The following is an 18875-nucleotide window of genomic DNA, read 5'->3' on the forward strand; positions in this document are numbered from 1 at the left end:
CTTATGTATTTTCTTATTGCCTTTGTGATCGTCTTATTTATTTCATTTAGCGCTTCTTTGCTGGAACTGTTATCTCCTTTCATCTGTCATCTTAGTTCTATAAGGGTTTTAGTAGGTTGACTTAGTTTTTCATCTTTTTGGTTTGTTGGACAATATTTAGTTTGAGCCTGTTGTATTGTGGTGATTATTTATTTGTTCAATATATTAATGTCTGTTGTTGTTGTATCCTTCAATGTATTATTAATATATTTTTCGAACTCCTGAATATTAGTTGGTATTGACCATTTCTTTGGGTCTTTCTTATTTATTACGTTGAGTCTTTCCTTTTCGATCGATATCGTTATTTTAGCTCTTACTAACCTGTGATCACTGCTTGTACTGAACTAGTTTAACACATTTACGTCTTTAAATAATTCTTTTTTGTTTGTTAAGAAATAGTCGATTTCGTTCTTTGTTTTTCCATCAGGACTTTCCCAGGTCCATCTTCTGTGTTTTCTCTTTTTAAAGAAGCTGTTCATTTGATAGAGATTGTTTTCCAAACGGAAAGTTAACAGTTGTTTGCCTCTATCATTTCTGCCTTCGCTTTCAAAATTTCCCAATATTATTTCATAGGGGTCTTCCTTGGTACCTATTTTGGCGTTGAAATCACCGCCAATTATTAAGAAGTGGCAAGGATTTTCCATGATTGCACAGGATATTTGGTCGTAGATTATTTGGACTTCATCTACGTATTAATTTATACGTTTACATATATCGATAATTTCCACCTCTACTAGTTTCATCTCTTTTTACTTCACAATGTATTATGTTTTTCAACTTTTGCGTTATTTTGGCGATTATTAGCACGCTCATCACTGTATAACATATAACGTGATACACGTGCCAATTGGCTTGTAAAGCTGGCCAACTGAACGCAGCTAAAAGTTCTGTTGACATTATTGACAGTTACACTGTAAACGCGTCAAGACATTCCAGTCTAGTTTGAGCATTTTGGGCATATACATAAGAATAGACAAGGCATCCTGAGCAAAATAGTGTAACGCGGAGCAGTCGATCGGTTGTCTATCTATCTCTCTTTACCGTGCAATTGACTGCGTATGACAGACGAAGATAAATAAGTGATAGACAGATAATCAGACACACAAAGATAGCCAGTGAATATTGACGTTATACCTCTATTCACAGAGTGGCCCATACCTTATCTAGTCTATTCTTATTATGTCTATTAGTTTGAGCAGTTACGATGGAGTGGGTAGACAAAGAAGTTGCGTTCGCGGGTACAGTGGACAAATTGTCGCCGACAATTTCTAACCTCACTTAATATAAATAATACCGTTAATAGATAAATATACAAGGTATATTTACTTTTACTTAATATTAATAACTGATTATTAAATTATACTCAGTAAATATACCTTGTATATTTATCTATTAACGATATTATTTATATCATTTTAAAGTGCGCATGAGTTTTGCTGCTAATTTGTCGCCGACAGGCACCCGTGAACGCACTTAGAGAATATATTGTCATATGCGAGCGCAATACATAAGTTGCGTTCGCGGGTACAGTGGACAAATTGTCGCCGACAATTTCTAACCTCACTTAATATAAATAATACCGTTAATAGATAAATATACAAGGTATATTTACTTTTAATTAATATTAATAACTAATTATTAAATTATACTAGGTAAATATACCTTGTATATTTATCTATTGACGATATTATTTATATCATTTTAAAGTGCGCATGCGTTTTGATGCTAATTTGTCGCCGACAGGCACCCGCGAACGCACTTAATGAATGCGTTCGCAGAGCCTATCGGCGACTAGCCAGTGATAAATTATCAGAAAATCGCATGCGCACTTTAAACCAATATAAATAATACCGTTAATAGATAAATATATAAGGTACTATTTACTATTAATTAATATTAATTATTTTAACAAATATACCTTTTATAAAGGATTTCATGTTTTTTTATTAATAATTAATTATTAATATTAACTAAAAGTTAACATACCTTGTATATTTATCTATTAACGGTATTATTTATATCAGGTGAGGTTATGAGTTGTCAGGGATTAGTCCCGGACTACTCTGCGAACGCACTTCATATTGCTGACATTGCTGTTTATAAGTGCAGAATAGAAAGAGCTCGTATTTTTGAATTACTAAAACCTTTGCTAAAACCGTTAACTTCGAAAGATATATTCGAAATTATGGCTCCATGTTTTCACCAAGATAGAAACCATTATTTTTATCATTGTCAAAATATTCTTACTTGTACCTAATGTTTAATTATTACAAAGCTTCTCGTATAATTTCAATTCATTTAAGTAGTATTTTTAGAAAAAAATCCTAAAAATCACTAATCAAGCCATTTTTTCAACAAAAAATTGCAAATAACTCGAAAAAGTGTTTATTTCTATGAGATATGCTGTTTTATTATAAGATATTTGTTAATAACATTTTAATAACTTTGAAAAATATATAGAATCGAATAAAGGATACTAATTTAGTCAGTAATTTAGTTAGTTTAAGCTCCGCGTTCATGGAGATAAACCGCTCACCTATAATGTTATCTATTGCATAAAAAATGTAAACTTTATAATTCAAATAAAACTTACCAGACTGAAACATGTACAAACAATGCAACAGGAATCCAAAAAGTTGTTCGAAAATAAATCCTTTTTCTTGACGTTTAATTGCCATAACACATCTTTTCGAAACCAAATTTAAAATTCTAAATAAATATCTAATCAAAATGATTTCTGCAGAAATATTTTGGAAAGTTTCAGCGTTGTTATACACGTTCAAAGGATCAGCTTTGGGGGTTACGTTTTCAAATATAATCGCCGGAGGAAATTCTGCTTTGAGTTTGTTGATTTTTACTAGAAGGGCTTCTTCTTTCAAAGGAATTATTAGAAGTAATAGAATAAGGATTTTGGAAAACCAGTTGTAGAATGTTGTCAAGTTCGTATCCTAAAAAAGACCTAAATAAGAACCCCCAAAATAATTTCAAAAATAAAAAAAAAAAGAATGTATGTGTACTTTGTACGCACGTAAGAAGTTATACTTCTAAATATGATTTCAATGAAATAAATATAAATATACTTTCGGACAGTTTATTTGTATTTTATTTAAAGATTAAATTGATTTTTACTTACTACTGTCCAAAAATTTTTATTAAAACAATACCAAAAATTAAAAAAAGATTAGAAAACACCAGGATTTGAACCGGGGACCTCTTGATGTCCAGCCCAACGCTCTACCACTGAGCTATACCCTTTTGTTTATACGGGCTACAAGATTTCTCAGAGATAGTGACAAACATACGAAATGAATTATAAAATACTTTAAATATTACTTATTATCTTAATCCCGAGGTAGACAAGTCTAAATACACAAAAATTATAATAATAGTTATTTATGATATAAATGTTAAAAGCACAATTTTAAGGCACGTATGTGAAAGATTCGCTTCGCTCATTCTGCAATTCACATGAGTGCCTTAAAAATGTACTTTTTATCACCTATATCACACAATATTTTTTCTACAAACGTCTTATATATTATCAACATTATAATTTATTCATTCTCAATTACAGGACAATACCTACAAAAACTGTTACTTGAACTTGAATGTCATTCCATTTTTATATTTTTCTTGACATTCCATCAACACTGCCTATACTGTCAATACGTAAATCATAACAACTATAGAAAAACATCTACTTTTATTTTTGTATATTCTAACAAATTTTAATAGTGCTTTTCTACAAACGTGTTAAAAATGCAATAATACAGTTTAAATTAAATTTAAAAAAAAAACCTTTTAAACCACCTTTTTCAAATTGCGCAAGTTGTATTATTAATATTAATGTTAATAAATGAAATATAAATATTTTGACGTTTCACAATTTGACAATTCACTTTTAACTGCAGTGCCTTAAAATTTTTAAAGCACTGGTGCTTTAAAGTAGCATTTTTAACGCTTTTATGGAGTGCTATAAATTGCATTTTTAACACGTTTATAGAAAAATATATTTAAAAACACTAATATATCCTTTCCACACCTTTTCTGGACTGATACATACATAAATTAAAACATTTAGTAACGAACTCCAAACTGTCTCTGTGCGCATGCGCGCAGATTAATAAAATTTCACCCTCAATCGCGCCTAAAGAAGTATAATTTCAAAAAAATAAAGAGTTCATCAAAGTGTGTTAAGGGGGAGGTGGACATGGTTTTAAAATTTTGAGATTTTTTTATTATTTTAAATGAAAGTACATAACATCAAGAATACTCTCCGAAAATTTCAGATTGATCGGAGTAAAATTACCGAAAAAACAGTACGCTGAATATCCCTACCTTCGACTCGCTTTACAGCGCCTTCAAGAAACGTTTAACATCTGTTCCCCTTCTCTTTTGCAAATTACTCCGCAATTTAAAAACACATTCCGGTGTGCATCACATAACGATGCAAAAAAGAAATGGAAAATAAAAATTGTCAAAACTTAAAACACGTTTTTCTCAAAACTGCTTTTTTCAATGGCTATGGACATTTTAACTCAAAAACTACTTGACCGATCCACATAAAACTGTACATAGATTCTCTTTAGACATTTCGTGAGGTAAGGATGTCGAGATATTTTTTGTGTTGCTTATTTTTTGTTTAATAAATATGTTGATTTTCACCATTTTTTCGCAAATAAAAAACGTTATTTTGATTTCCGAGTGATAACAAAAACTCAAAAATTGTCAAAACTAAAAAAACTCGACAGCCTTACCTCAAGAAAGTCGTAAGCTAATAAAATTGTTTTGAATTTTTTGTTTCACGTGATCCAATGACGTGTTCTGATGTCCACCAAAAATTTGCCACGGTTGGCTTGTTTTTTAATACATATTTTTGCTTCATTTTTTTTTGAATATTCTCTATGTACTTAATCTTTATTTAATTTAAAAATAAAATACTTCTACCATAGTTTCAAAAAAATCACAAAAATGTGCTTGAAATGAATTTCAAACCATACCCCCCCCCCCTAAACATATTTTTAATAATGTTATTTATACATTTTTAGGCTTACCAAGGAAGGCGGATCTTGGAAAAACATGACAATGATTTCATCAAATGGTTTAAAAACTTCTGGATTCATCGCTAATATGAATCTCCTCATTGCAGCCAATGATTCTGGGTCGTCCAATTTCAATTTGTTCTGTTTAAGCATAGGAAGTACCACGTGGAATACTCTCTTTGACCATTCATACCATTTTTCAGTATTATGAGTACAATACTTACTATCTTCTAATATCAGCGTAATTAAATCTAGCACTTGCTTGTTATCGCACAATCTGAGCAACATGCTCAGAATAACCTACGAGTACATCAAAATGTTTTTAATGAACTTTAAACCTTAAAAAAATAATTCTAGGTGTGTAACAAAGTGAAATCGTTTCATATACATAAAATATAATAGACTAATTTTGTTTGTTATGTTGGTACACTCTTCATATGAAAGCATGTAAAGTTTCATTTCAATCTGTCAATTCATTCTTTGTTTAGAAGCCATTTAGAATCGATGTGTCACAGTATTTTTTACAATGGAAAAATCAAGCACTGCATTGATTGAATTTTTATTTTTGGAAGGTTTAAAACCAATTTATTTTAGATGGGAAATAAGCCAGAACTAAATTGAACAAATAATTTTATTAACGTTTCGACGCCCAAATCTTTTTTATTCAGAATTTATTGTTTTGCCAATTTGCAAATAATCCACAAACAAAATTCTTTTCGCATCCCAAAAAAACTGATCAAAAACACCTCCTTGGCCGATTCTGGACACGAACTCGTTTCGGAGCGAAAGAACCAGGTCTACACCACTCTTTAGCCTCTTGTTTTGATTCAAGAGCATGTTGATAGAACTAAGTTTCATTCATATTGATGAATCGACGCACAAAATTCACTTTATCCTTTCAAAAACGCTCTAATGTTGATGAGAAAGTCGGATTCGAATGTGTTTTTGTTTCATTGTTAGCGAATACAGCACCCATTGAGAACACAGCTTTCTAAAACCCAATACTTCAGTTATAATATTGCTTACACTGCCCAAAGATATGCGTAGGGCTTCTATTAAATCTCTTTCAGTCACTCGTCGATTTTCCAATACAGTATCCTCTATTTTTTCTAAGATTTCTCGTGTTGTTGCTGTTTTTGGATGTCCTTGACATCGAACGCATTCAATGCTTGTATAACCACCTTTAACTTCAGTAATTAATTTTTTCTACCGTACTCATTGAAGGCGAAGAGTCCTTATAGACTTTCTGCATTCGTTCATAAATTTCTTTTGGTGTTGGTCTGAAGCTATTTTCTTGTGGCATTTTTATGATTAACTATTTAGATGGGAAATAAGCCACAATTAAATTGAAAAAATAATTTTATTAACGTTTCGACGCCCAAATCGGGTGTCGTTGTCAAAATACAAAATCTACTAAATTAAACAAAAATGTTGTTGCTAAGTAAAAAAATTCTTCTAATAATTTATTTAATCTGACTCATTTATATAGGCAATTCAGACATATATTATACATTTTAAAGTAGAAAACTTTAAAATGATATTCCCATAATGTATGAGTTGCGTTCTTGGGACGAATTTACTGAAAGATAGTTCATTCGATTCCATGAAATCAGTCCCAAATCAAGGATATCCGTCACAAAAAAAAATCGTAGCATGTGATCTGTCTTTAAAAAGACAACCAAATGCAACGATGACAGTAAAATTCTCGCGTTAGAGATTCCATAGTAAATCACGAGGGAAAACCAGGAAAAAAACCTCGTGATACTATCCCGACATCGTAAGTATTTGGTCTAACATTTATTTTACTCTCAAAAACTAATAATAAATTCTGACTTTAATATGTTTAAATTATAAATAATATTAATAATACATAGATATACAATAAGTACCTAATACTAAAATATAAAATATGTACTAACTCGATATGTTATTTACTTACTAATCGTGGTATTTTCTTTCTATTGACTTCCTCTTTCAGTATGGGTAACCACATCCTACTGCATTCTACCGAGGAATTTGCGACACAATTGGTTTCATTTAGCATAATTAGAGCCGCTTCTTTGATTTTTCTCCTTTTACTATCTGATTCTTTCAGGACTATACTTGAATCTCTCCACTGAACTCTATGTTCATTATCCCATGCGTGTTTACATAATATTTGAGATCTATCAAATTCTCTATTTTTAATATAAGACTGATGTTCACTTATTCTAACGTTTAATGGTCTTGATGTTTCACCTAAATAAAATTGTTCCCATTCACAAGGTATTTTATAAATGCAATTCTTTGTTCTTTCTTGTTCATTGTTAGGTTTAGTTTTAGATAGAATAGATCTCAATATGTTTGTTGTTTTGAATGTTGTTGAAATGGTGAATTTATTTTCTATTGTTTTAAGTTTCTCGGATAGTCCTTTTATATAAAATATTGTGGTATTGATATTTTCGTCGTATTATTTCTTGTGAATGTTGTAGGATCTCGTTCTAAGTTGTTCATCCAGTATCCTTCTTTGAGACTAAAACATCGAGGAAAGGCAGAGTGTTATTGTATTCCTTTTCCATTGTAAATTGTATTGTCTCTTCTCGATCGTTTATAATATTCAGGAATGTATTCAACAATTCAGGAATGAGACTCAAGTGTATACAAAACAAACACACACCAACAGATATCTCAATTATAAATCAAATCACAACATCAACGTTAAAAAGGGAATCATTAAATCCTTATATGATAGAGCCAAAATTACTTGTTCTAACGAAAATTCATTTTTAGAAGAAAAACAATTGTTAACATCTGTTTTATTAAAAAATGATTATCCTTTATAGTTTATAAATAAGGAATTGTCAAAATTGGATCGAATGGAACAGAACAACTTAGAACGGGATGCTACAACATTCACAAGAAATAATACGAGGAAAATATCAATACCATAATAAATAAAAATACTATCCGAGAAACTTAAAACAATAGGAAATAAATTCAACATTTCAACAACATTCAAAACAACAAACACATTGAGATCTATTATATCTAAAACCAAACCTAACAATGAACAAGAAAGAACAAATTAAACGTTAGAACATCAGTCTTATATTAAAAATAGAGAATTTGATAGATCTCATATATGTCAACACGCATGGGATAATGAACATAGAGTTCAGTGGAGAGATTCAAGTACAGTCCTGAAAGAATCACATAGTAAAAAGAGAAGAATCAAAGAAGCGGCTCTAATTATGCTAAATGAAACCAATTGTGTCGCAAATTCCTCGGTAGAATGCAGTAGGATGTGGTTACCCATACTGAAAGAGGAAGTCAATAGAAATAAAATACCACGATTAGTAAGTCAACAACATATCGAGTTAGTACATATTTTATATTTTATTATTACTTATTGTATATATATATATATATATATATATATATATATATATATATATATATATGTATTATTAATATTATTTATAATTTAAACATATTAAAAGTCAGAATTTGGTATTAGTTTTTGAGAGTAAATTAAATGTAAGACCAAATACTTCGATGTCGGGATAGTATCACGAGGTTTTTTTCCTGGTTTTCCCTCGTGATTTACTATGGAATCTCTAACGCGAGAATTTTACTGTCATCGTTGCATTTGGTTGTCTTTTTAAAGACAGATCACATGCTACGATTTTTTTTTGTGACGGATATTCTTGAGTTGGGATTGATTTCATGTAATCGAATGAACTATCTTTCAGTAAAGTCGTCCCAGGAATGCAACTCATAAATATTGGCAATATCATTTTAAAGTCTTCTACTGTAAAATGTATAATATATGTCTGAATTGCCAATATAAATGAGTCAGATTAGATAAATTATTAGAAGAATTTTTTTACTTAGCAACAACATTTTTGTTTAATTTAGTAGATTTTGTATTTTGACAACGATACCCGATTTGGGCGTCGAAACGTTAATAAAATTATTTTTTCAATTTAATTGTGGCTTATTTCCCATCTAAATAGTTAATCATAAAAATGCCACAAGAAAATAGCTTCAGACCAACACCAAAAGAAATTTATGAACGAATGCAGAAAGTCTATAAGGACTCTTCGCCTTCAATGAGTACGGTAGAAAAAATTAATTACTGAAGTTAAAGGTGGTTATACAAGCATTGAATGCGTTCGATGTCAAGGACATCCAAAAACAACAACAACACGAGAAATCTTAGAAAAAATAGAGGATACTGTATTGGAAAATCGACGAGTGACTGAAAGAGATTTAATAGAAGCCCTACGCATATCTTTGGGCAGTGTAAGCAATATTATAACTGAAGTATTGGGTTTTAGAAAGCTGTGTTCTCAATGGGTGCTGTATTCGCTAACAATGAAACAAAAACACATTCGAATCCGACTTTCTCATCAACATTAGAGCGTTTTTGAAAGGATAAAGTGAATTTTGTGCGTCGATTCATCAATATGAATGAAACTTAGTTCTATCAACATGCTCTTGAATCAAAACAAGAGGCTAAAGAGTGGTGTAGACCTGGTTCTTTCGCTCCGAAACGAGTTCGTGTCCAGAATCGGCCAAGGAGGTGTTTTTGATCAGTTTTTTTGGGATGCGAAAAGAATTTTGTTTGTGGATTATTTGCAAATTGGCAAAACAATAAATTCTGAATAAAAAACAAAAAAAAATAAAATAAAAAAGTATAATAAATTATAAAATAAAAAAGAGAAAGAGATTAAAAACACAAAGAAAGTCTAAACCTCCGCGGTGTCGAACCGGGTTGAAGCCTTAGCGCTGTGTTAAAAAACTTATATATTTATTAGTATTAAGTATTAGCATTTAGTTTTTTATCAATTTTATTATTTGTAAATTAATTTAAGTTGGTTAGGGCCATGAATGAAGGGTATACCTGCCGGTCGATTATATGTGCGCATATGTACGTAATCTTATTATATTTGGAATATTGTAGCAAGCAGTAATTTAGTATATATCGTGGCTGAATGGATCAAGTAATCCAAAGCCAATAAGCAAAAAAAAAATAAATAAATTCTGAATATTATTGTAACCTTTTAGACCTGCTGAAGGAAAATTTTCGTGAGAAAAATCCTGTTTGCATAAGAAAAAAATTAATTTTCATCATCAGGACAATGCACCATGTCATACGAGCATTTTGACAATGGCTAAAATCCATGAATTAAAGTTCAAATTATTGGAGCATCCACCGTATTCACCAGATTTGGCCCCTAGTGACTTCAATTCAAAAGAAAGCATCCGAGAATACTTACCTCCCTAGTAGTTTCTAATTCCTTAAAATCTGGAGTATTGGATTTGTTTCTGGTCAAAAAGATATCTTCTACTATGGGTTGCAAAGCAGGTATACAATGAGTAGCAGCTGGTTGGCCGCTAGCCATCAATCCATCACAAAGTTGAATAATTTTTGGAACACCAATAATTAATTTGGAATGTTGTTTGCTATACGACAATTGAACCAGGAATTGGAATATTTTTGGTATCAGCTCCTCAACCGCTCTAAAAAAAAGACAATTCAAATAATATTCAATAAGGTATAATCAGGCAAAGTAGCAGGATTGAAGAACTTATACTTACGGTACTTGACCTTCTTCGATGTACTCAAATTGTTTTAAAACAAAACCTATGAAAACTTGTTCCGAATCAAGCAAACAATAATTCACTCTAAGTTGTACCAACTGACTTAGCAACTTCAGAACTTGACACTGCAATTTAACACTACTCGTCATGGTGTATTGCTAAAATAAGTACATAGTAGTTATGAATACGATATACATATAAAAACAAAACCATACTTTTAGTGACTTTATAACCATTGGCTCAAATATTCTAATGTAATTTGCTAACGTTTTGTCGGAAGTTCTCGTTAAAATTACTGATCTTCTTTTCGTGTCTCTCCTGTGTAAATAACCCATAACTGTATTATCGTCATCGAGATCATGGCGTCCTATGTTGTTTAAAGATTGTATATACCAAGAAACTAGACTGTATGGTTTTTGGAAAATGTTTTGGTAGAATCCTTTGTCGAATTCCTAAAATTAAAGCAATAAATGAAATAACCTGGACAAAATATACACACCGGCAAAATTAAAGGAATACCTTAAAAATGGGACATGTTTGAGGTCTCGAATCTCCTAAACTAGTTGTCCAATTTGAGTGATTTTTTTAGTATGTTGTAGCCTTATTCTTTATTATAAGAATATCGGTGTAATAATATTGTTGCTAGACAGGTAAATGTCATTTTATACCAGGTGTAACAATCATACTGTGTTATTTCCTTAAAGTTAGGAACACCCTGTGGAATATTCAAGCCTATATAAAATATTGAAATTAAAACTCAACTGTAGCCTTAGGCTTTCTTAACATTTTCTTATTTAATTCATTCGCTTACGTTGGATAATAAAAAAAGTTAGGTACTTTAACAACTAGCCATGTTCTTCATCAATACAGGGTGTTTCTAAATAAATGCGACAAACTTTAATGGGTAATTTTTCATAAAATCATTATGCCAGTTTACTTTATAAACATATGTCCGCAAATGCTTCTTTTCCGAGATACGGGATGTTGAATTTATTCTTGCAAACTGACGATTTATTTATTGCTCTAAAACCGGTTGAGATATGCAAATGAAATTTGGTAGGTTTTAAGAGGTAGTTATTGTGCATTTTTTGGCACACAATTAGGAATTTTATATTCACCATTGGCGTACATACGGGATATATCTAAAATATTTATACCCGTATGCACGCCAATGGTGAAAATAAAATTCTTAATTGTATGGCAAAAAATGCGCAACAACTACCTCTTAAAACCTACCAAATTTCATTTGCATATCTCAACCCGTTTTAGAGCAAGACGTAAATCGTCAGTGTGCAAGAAAAAATTCAATATCCCGTATCTCGGAAACGAAGCATTTGCGGACATATGTTTATAAAGTAGACTGTCATTATTTTTTCATGCGGAATTACCCCTTAAAGTTTGTCGCATTTATTTAGAAACACCCTGTATTGATGAAGAAGATGGCTAGTTGTTAAAGTACCTAAATTTTTTTATTATCCAACATAAGCAAATGAATCAAAAAAGAAAAATTTACGAAAGTCTAAGGCTACAATTAAGTTTTAATTTCAATATTTTATATAGCGTAGAATATTCCACAGGGTGTTCCGAACGTTAAGGAAAAAATACAGTATGATTGTTACACCCGATATAAAATGACATTTACCTGTCTAGCAAAAATATTATTACGCCGTTATTCTTAAGTAATAAGGCTACAATATACTAAAAAAATCACTCAAATCGGACAACTCGTTTAGGAGATTCGAGATATCAAGCTACAAATAAACTCTATTATTATTATTATGTCCCATTTTTAAGGTGTTCCTTTAATTTTGCCGGTGTGTGTATAAGAAAAATACGAAAAAGTCAAACTGTTCATGTAAAAATTGTTTTGCAATTTCAGAAAAGAGCAGCTTCAAGCAATAATCAAATTCTGTTAAAATCACGGAACCAATTATTAAAATCCTCAATATATTTTGCAAGAGTATAGCGAAAATTTTAATTTACGTAGTTCTAAAATTCTTTGTTACTGCAGTTTGCTCAGTGCTTGCTGAAAGATATTTTCAGAGTACACTTTAAATAACACTGGTTACAAAATGCATCCTAGTCTCACTCCTCTATCTATGGAGATTGCCTCTGTCAACTGGACATCCACTTTTATTTCTAATAACAAATAAACTAGACGGTTTTACTTTCTAATATGTGATTTAACTGACGACATGCGATATGTGAGGAGGCCATGTCTTATCATACCATATTAAGATGAAATTATTTCTTATAAATAGTGCGAAAGGAATAGTGTTCAAAGAAAAAATCTATGTAATGTACCTCCAGCTATTTACCTACCTCTAGCTATTTACCGAGCCTCCACGTAGACATCAAATCCGTACTTACTCTCAAGGAAATTCCACCCCAAAACATCACAGAGCCTCCATTAAACAATATCGTCTCTCTTATGTTGCGCTGTACATACCGCTTACCTGATCGACAAATAACCCTTATAGGTGTCGATTAGAACTTTTTAAGTTATGTGATTTTCTCTTTTTAAAGATTTGTTAACTGTTATTTTTTATTGTAAATTTAGTTTTGTTTCAGTTAAAACACATATTAAAGGGTAAAACCACCTATTTTCTTTGTTTCTAAAGTTATCAGGGACATTCAAAAAGCAAAATGTTCAGAAAACATAAGACTACAATACGATTTCGATATATACCCACACTTGTACCTTGTCTGCTCTACAAAGGGTCTCAAACTTAACATAAGAAAAACATTTCTTTTCTTCTACCCGGTATACGTTAAAAAAAAGTTTCAGTAAACCTTTGCCCCACTGTGTAAATACCAAAGAAAAAATTTAATATATTAAAAAAAAATACCGTTAATCTGTCCACGAAAAAATTAACTATGAAAATGAGCATAATTTTCTAAATCCCTAACTTATGCCTTGCAGTGTATGATTCTCAAGTCTCTACCATCTAAGCCCGCTTCTTTCAAGATGGTTATGAGCGTATAACGTTTGATTCTACACATGGATTTGTGTAGTCGATAAAACAAATAAACTTACGTGCATAGAAATCGGCCCACTTAAAAATTTGATCATTTTTTATGTTTCATATTTCCTAAACCTGTTGGCCGATTTAAGTGATTTTTTAAACATGTTGTAGCCTGATTCTTTAACAATACCACTGTAATAATATTGTTGCTAAACAGGTAAATTTTCATTATATACCGGGTGTACCAATCAAACTGTGTTTTTTTCTCAAAGTTCGCATCACCCCGTGGAATATTCTAGCATTTATAAAATACTGAAATTAAAACCCAACTATAGCCTCAGGTTTTCTTATCATTCTGTTTTTTGATTCATTCGATTATGTTGGATAATAAAAAAGGGTAGGTACTTTAACAACTAGACATAGTTCTTCATCAATACACGGTGTTTCTAAATAAGTGCGACAAACTTTAAGGGGTAATTCTGCATAAAAAAATAATGACAATTGGCTTGATAAACATATGTTCGCAAATGTTTCGTTTCCGAGATACGGGATGTTGAATTTTTTCTTACAAATTCACGATTTATTGTATTGTTTTAAAAGCAGTTGAGTTATGAAAATAAAATTAGGTGGGTTTAAAGACGTAGTTATTGCACATTTTTTGACATACAATTAAGAATTTAGTATTTACCATTAGCACGCATACGTATAATATTACCGATCATATTACCCGTATGCACGCTAATGGTGAATATAAAATTCTTAATTTTATGTCAAAAAATCCGCAATAAGTAGGTATCTCTTCAAACCTACCAAATTTCATTTGCATATCTCAACTGGTTTTAAAGCAATAAATAAATCGTCAGTTTGTAAGAAAAAATTCAACATCTCGTATCTCGGAAACGAAATATTTGCGAAGAGACATTTATAAAGCCAACTGTCTTTTTCATGCAGAATTATCCCTTAAATTTTGTCGCACTTATTTAGAAACACCGTGTATTGATGAAGGACATGTCTAGTTGTTAAAGTACACTTCGCGTCATATAAAACTGGTACACTTTTTTTTTCCAATGTAAACCTGTCTTCAGACTGACAATTATTGTTCGTGAATTACTTCGTTGTTGCTATCACAGATAACGGAATTGCACTAAATCTAAATACAAAAAAATAACGTTTAAAATGTATATTTCGAATTGTAATACATATATTTAAATTACACACTTGTTCACTGTAAAAGTTATTCATTTTCTATTAATTTCAAATTAAATTTTTAATTTTTCCAGTGTGTTTTATTTATTCTACACAACTTAATGCAGTTTTGTCCTACAATTTACGAGAAACCAATCACACCTCTCGATTTGACATTAAACATAATAATTTAAAGTCATGTCAAGATTTATTATCTATCATTATTTTTGAATTGAAATATTTTCATAAATTATAATAAAACACATATTAAAAAATGCGGTCTGTCGCACAGCCCCGTTTTTACCTAGTTTGATATAATATTTTCGTTGAACTGACAACGTTGCCCTAGAAATTGAAAAGACACTTGTGACAAGATCAACTTACACAACTTGAAAAACACGATTTTCGGTTATAAGAGTTGTACCAGTTTTTTTTTGACGCGAAGTGTACCTCACTTTTTTATTATCCAACATAAACGAATGAATCAAAAAACAAAATATTAAGACAACCTGAGGCTATAGTTGGGTTTTAATTTCAGTATTTTATAAATGCTAGAATATCCCACAGGGTGATGCGAACTTTGAGAAAAAAACACAGTTTGATTGGTACACCCTGTGTACAATTACCTGTTTAGCAACAGTATTATTACAGTGGTATTGTTAAAAAATCAGGCTATAACATGTTCAAAAAATCACTTAAATCGGCCAACAGGTTTAGGAAATATGAGACATCAAAAATTACGAATGACGAATGAATTTCTATGCACGTAAGTTTATATACGTCACAGTTGACGTCCCCGTACTCTTGTATAAGCACTTGTACAGCGAATATTGGGACCGTGCAAGTTCGGAAGAGCGACACCTGGTTTCATAGCTCAGCAACATTTTTAGCACTTTTAATTATATTGGCCAATTATATTAGTCCTGGTTACTGGATAATTGTCAAGGTCATAGCCCAAAAAACAATAAGAAGAAAAAGTAACATTAAGGTTATGTTATCAAAAGGTAAACATTGTATATGTAGTAACTAAAACTAAAATTAATTATTAAAATGCAGTATTACAAGTAAAATACCTACAATTAATTAAATTCGCTTTAATAATTGCATATCATATCAATATTGTGGAGCAACATTAACTCTCGATTTCATGACAGTAGGTATGAAATATGTGTTTCAATATGTGTCAATTTCAATAATTGACAATATCATTTATTTAAGAAATATGCTAAGAAAGTAATAAGATTTCTCCGCTACTAGCGCACGATCGTTTCTCGTATTCCCTAAAAGTACTTGCACACAGCGAATAGCTTCTCAGGCGCCTAAGGTATCACGGAACCCAAATTGTGTCCATGACACTTGTTCTTCGCATTTCCTCTATATTATGTTGTGTATCACTTTTAAACATAAGTAAGTAGCTCATTAAAATTTGCTTTTACTTCAAAATAAACCGCTTACCTTGGTTTCGGACTTCTGTAGCGGAAATTCCAATATGTTGGCAGTCAAATTAGTACCAAACAGGCACTTGAGAAGCTGCTGTACAGCTTGAATTGTACCCGAAGGATCAACAACGAAGGTAGAACGGAAATATCCCAAAATTTCTTCTGCCAATTTGCCAAATTCTGTTAGTGAACCTACTTCCAGTAATACAGAAAGACTTCTCAATGTTGAACTTAGAAATTCTAGAAATGTTTTGGACGAAGCGGAGTCTAAAGATACCTGGAATGTAAAGTAATTTTAGTGTATAAGATTAGGCAGGACAGATTTAACAAAATTGGTACAATTGATCGAATGTGGATGACTTTCAAATGTTTTTTGTATTGTGGAAAAATAGGTACAGTAGGAAAAATGAAAGAATACCCATGAACGAACATATAAAACACGCTGTATTTTCCTGTCACCGTGTCACACAAAAAATTGGCCCGCGCAAGTACATGTAATAATTATTGTTACATGTACTTGCACTGGACAATTTTCTTTGTGACACGGTGACAGGAAAATACAGCGTGTTTTATATGTTCGTTCATGGATATTCTTTCATTTTTCCGACTGTATATCTAGTTTATTATTATCATTTTTTTGCCTTTCCCATATTTTCCAGCTATTTCAGTCTTTTGACAATGTTTATGGTTTTTGTAAATTTTTTTCATTTTTCTTTACCTATATCTATGGATGTATCTACTGTTTCCTCGGGTTTCCCTTTCTTCGTTTACTTGTCCTTGTTGTCAGCGGATATATATGTCATCTTCACCTAGTTTTTTATATTTATTCTTCTTCCCTTTTCTGGGAATTTCATCTGGACCGGTTGTTTTTCTATTTTTTTGACTGTTTTATTACAGCTCTTTCTGTTCGTTCGTCATCAAACAGTCGCAAATTGAGGTCAAACACCTCAATATATTTCCTCCATCTCTCCAGTCTGGATAGATGGAGCTTTAATCACTATAATATTTTCTTGTTTATCAACTAACGACTTGCAGTGACCTATACCTTTTGTACATATTGACCTTTTTGTACATATTAAAAGTGTCATGCTTTTTCTACAGTTCTTCTATTTCAAGACATTTGCTTCTGTATCATCTTTCTTTTGGATCTCGAATTTTCCTTCTGATTTCTTTATTGATTTTGTGGTATTCTTGAGTGTTCTTATTTTTCTGTTTTCGTCTGTTTTCCATTAGTCTAAATATTTCATCAATCATCCATTGTTGTTTGCGTTTATTAATGGTTTTATACTTTTTCGTTTCTTGCATGATGGTTTTCATCTGATTCCAGTGGTCTTCGGCGTTATATGTTTCTTCCGAATTTTCTAACTTCTTTTCTATCTCGTGTATAATTCCTTGGCTATTAGTTCGGATACAGTTAGTATTTATTCGGTTAGTCGATTGTTGGTGTTTTATTACTTTTTTAAGTTTGAGTTTTATGTCTCTGATTAATGTTATTCAAAAAATTCTACAAAACGATCTCCTCCGTCATTATGTTGTCCAAGTCCGAAATTGCCTACCATGTTGTTTTTCTACCTATTCCTACTTTGGCATTGAAGTCCCCCATTATTATAATAATGTTTTTATTTTTCAGATGAATATCTACGTAGAAAATATATAATTTGAGGGACCTTATTTGGGTTTTTTGATATTTTTGTAAAAAAATTAAAAAGAAAATTAGTAGAGGTAAGAATTATGGCAAGAAAATATGTACACACCTTATAGTTACTAAAAGATGATCTAACACTTTCATAGATCTTCATATAATGACCAGACTGCACAAATAATCCAAAGAAACTCTTTATGTCTTTCCTATCGTTCTTTTCGTCTTTTTCCAATTTTAACGTCATGGACTTTTTATCTAAATCACTTTTTCTTCTCTTCAGCGGTGACAAATTAGCAGTGGCGGGTAAATTAGGAAGTACTGGCTTAGCTTGAGGGTGTAAAGGCTGTAAGTCGTTCAAAACGTGTTGGAATATGTTCAACAACTTGATTATATGGTACAAGTACTGATCGGAAAGATCAGAAAATACTTCATTGTTGAACATGACCCATGGAGTTATGGTAATTTCTAGATCAACTGGTTTGAGTGTTGTCAAAGCATGCCCTGTAACAAACAACAAAAACAGGTATTAAATTGATAACAAGCAATATACATTTTATTTGGAAATTCTGTTACAAATTCTCACCAATAACTTAGGTGTTTACCGGAAAAAAGAGAACAAAGCAAATAATTCTGAAAGGCAAAAAAACATATTAGTCCAGAAAGCCACTGCGCATCCGCTAGGAAAAATATTCCAATTCGGATTTTTTGCACAATCTTACTCAAAAAGGACCCCTTTTAACAAATTTGCATGTTGCCAGGACCAAAAGTGGGTCAAAAATTTTTTGTTTTTTTTTGTTAATTTCCTAAAATTATTTTTTTGCATGGAACAAAGATTTTTTAGATTTTATGGATCATTCCAAACAGAAAAGGTCTTTAGTGACTTTTCTCTAAAGTTGATAGTTTTTGACATATAAGCGATTAAAAATTGAAAAATTGCGAAATCGGCCATTTTTAACCTTCAAAAACTATGTGAAAA

General features: G+C 31.2%; 1 protein-coding gene across 1 annotated transcript in view; it reads right to left on the bottom strand.

Annotated features, from left to right (window-relative positions):
• LOC114327427 (huntingtin) overlaps nt 1-18875 on the bottom strand; it is a 98211-nt gene that overhangs the window by 41471 nt on the left and 37865 nt on the right. The window contains exons 12-18 of the mRNA XM_028276045.2: nt 18012-18400; nt 16274-16534; nt 10883-11119; nt 10665-10825; nt 10343-10586; nt 5094-5381; nt 2633-2987 (exon numbers count right to left, since the gene is read on the bottom strand). Coding sequence (XP_028131846.2) covers nt 2633-2987; nt 5094-5381; nt 10343-10586; nt 10665-10825; nt 10883-11119; nt 16274-16534; nt 18012-18400 — 1935 coding nt within the window. The remainder of the gene's footprint in view (nt 1-2632; nt 2988-5093; nt 5382-10342; nt 10587-10664; nt 10826-10882; nt 11120-16273; nt 16535-18011; nt 18401-18875) is intronic.

This window comes from Diabrotica virgifera, chromosome 2 (genome assembly GCF_917563875.1).
Source record: "Diabrotica virgifera virgifera chromosome 2, PGI_DIABVI_V3a".
NCBI classification, from domain to species: Eukaryota; Metazoa; Arthropoda; class Insecta; order Coleoptera; family Chrysomelidae; genus Diabrotica; species Diabrotica virgifera.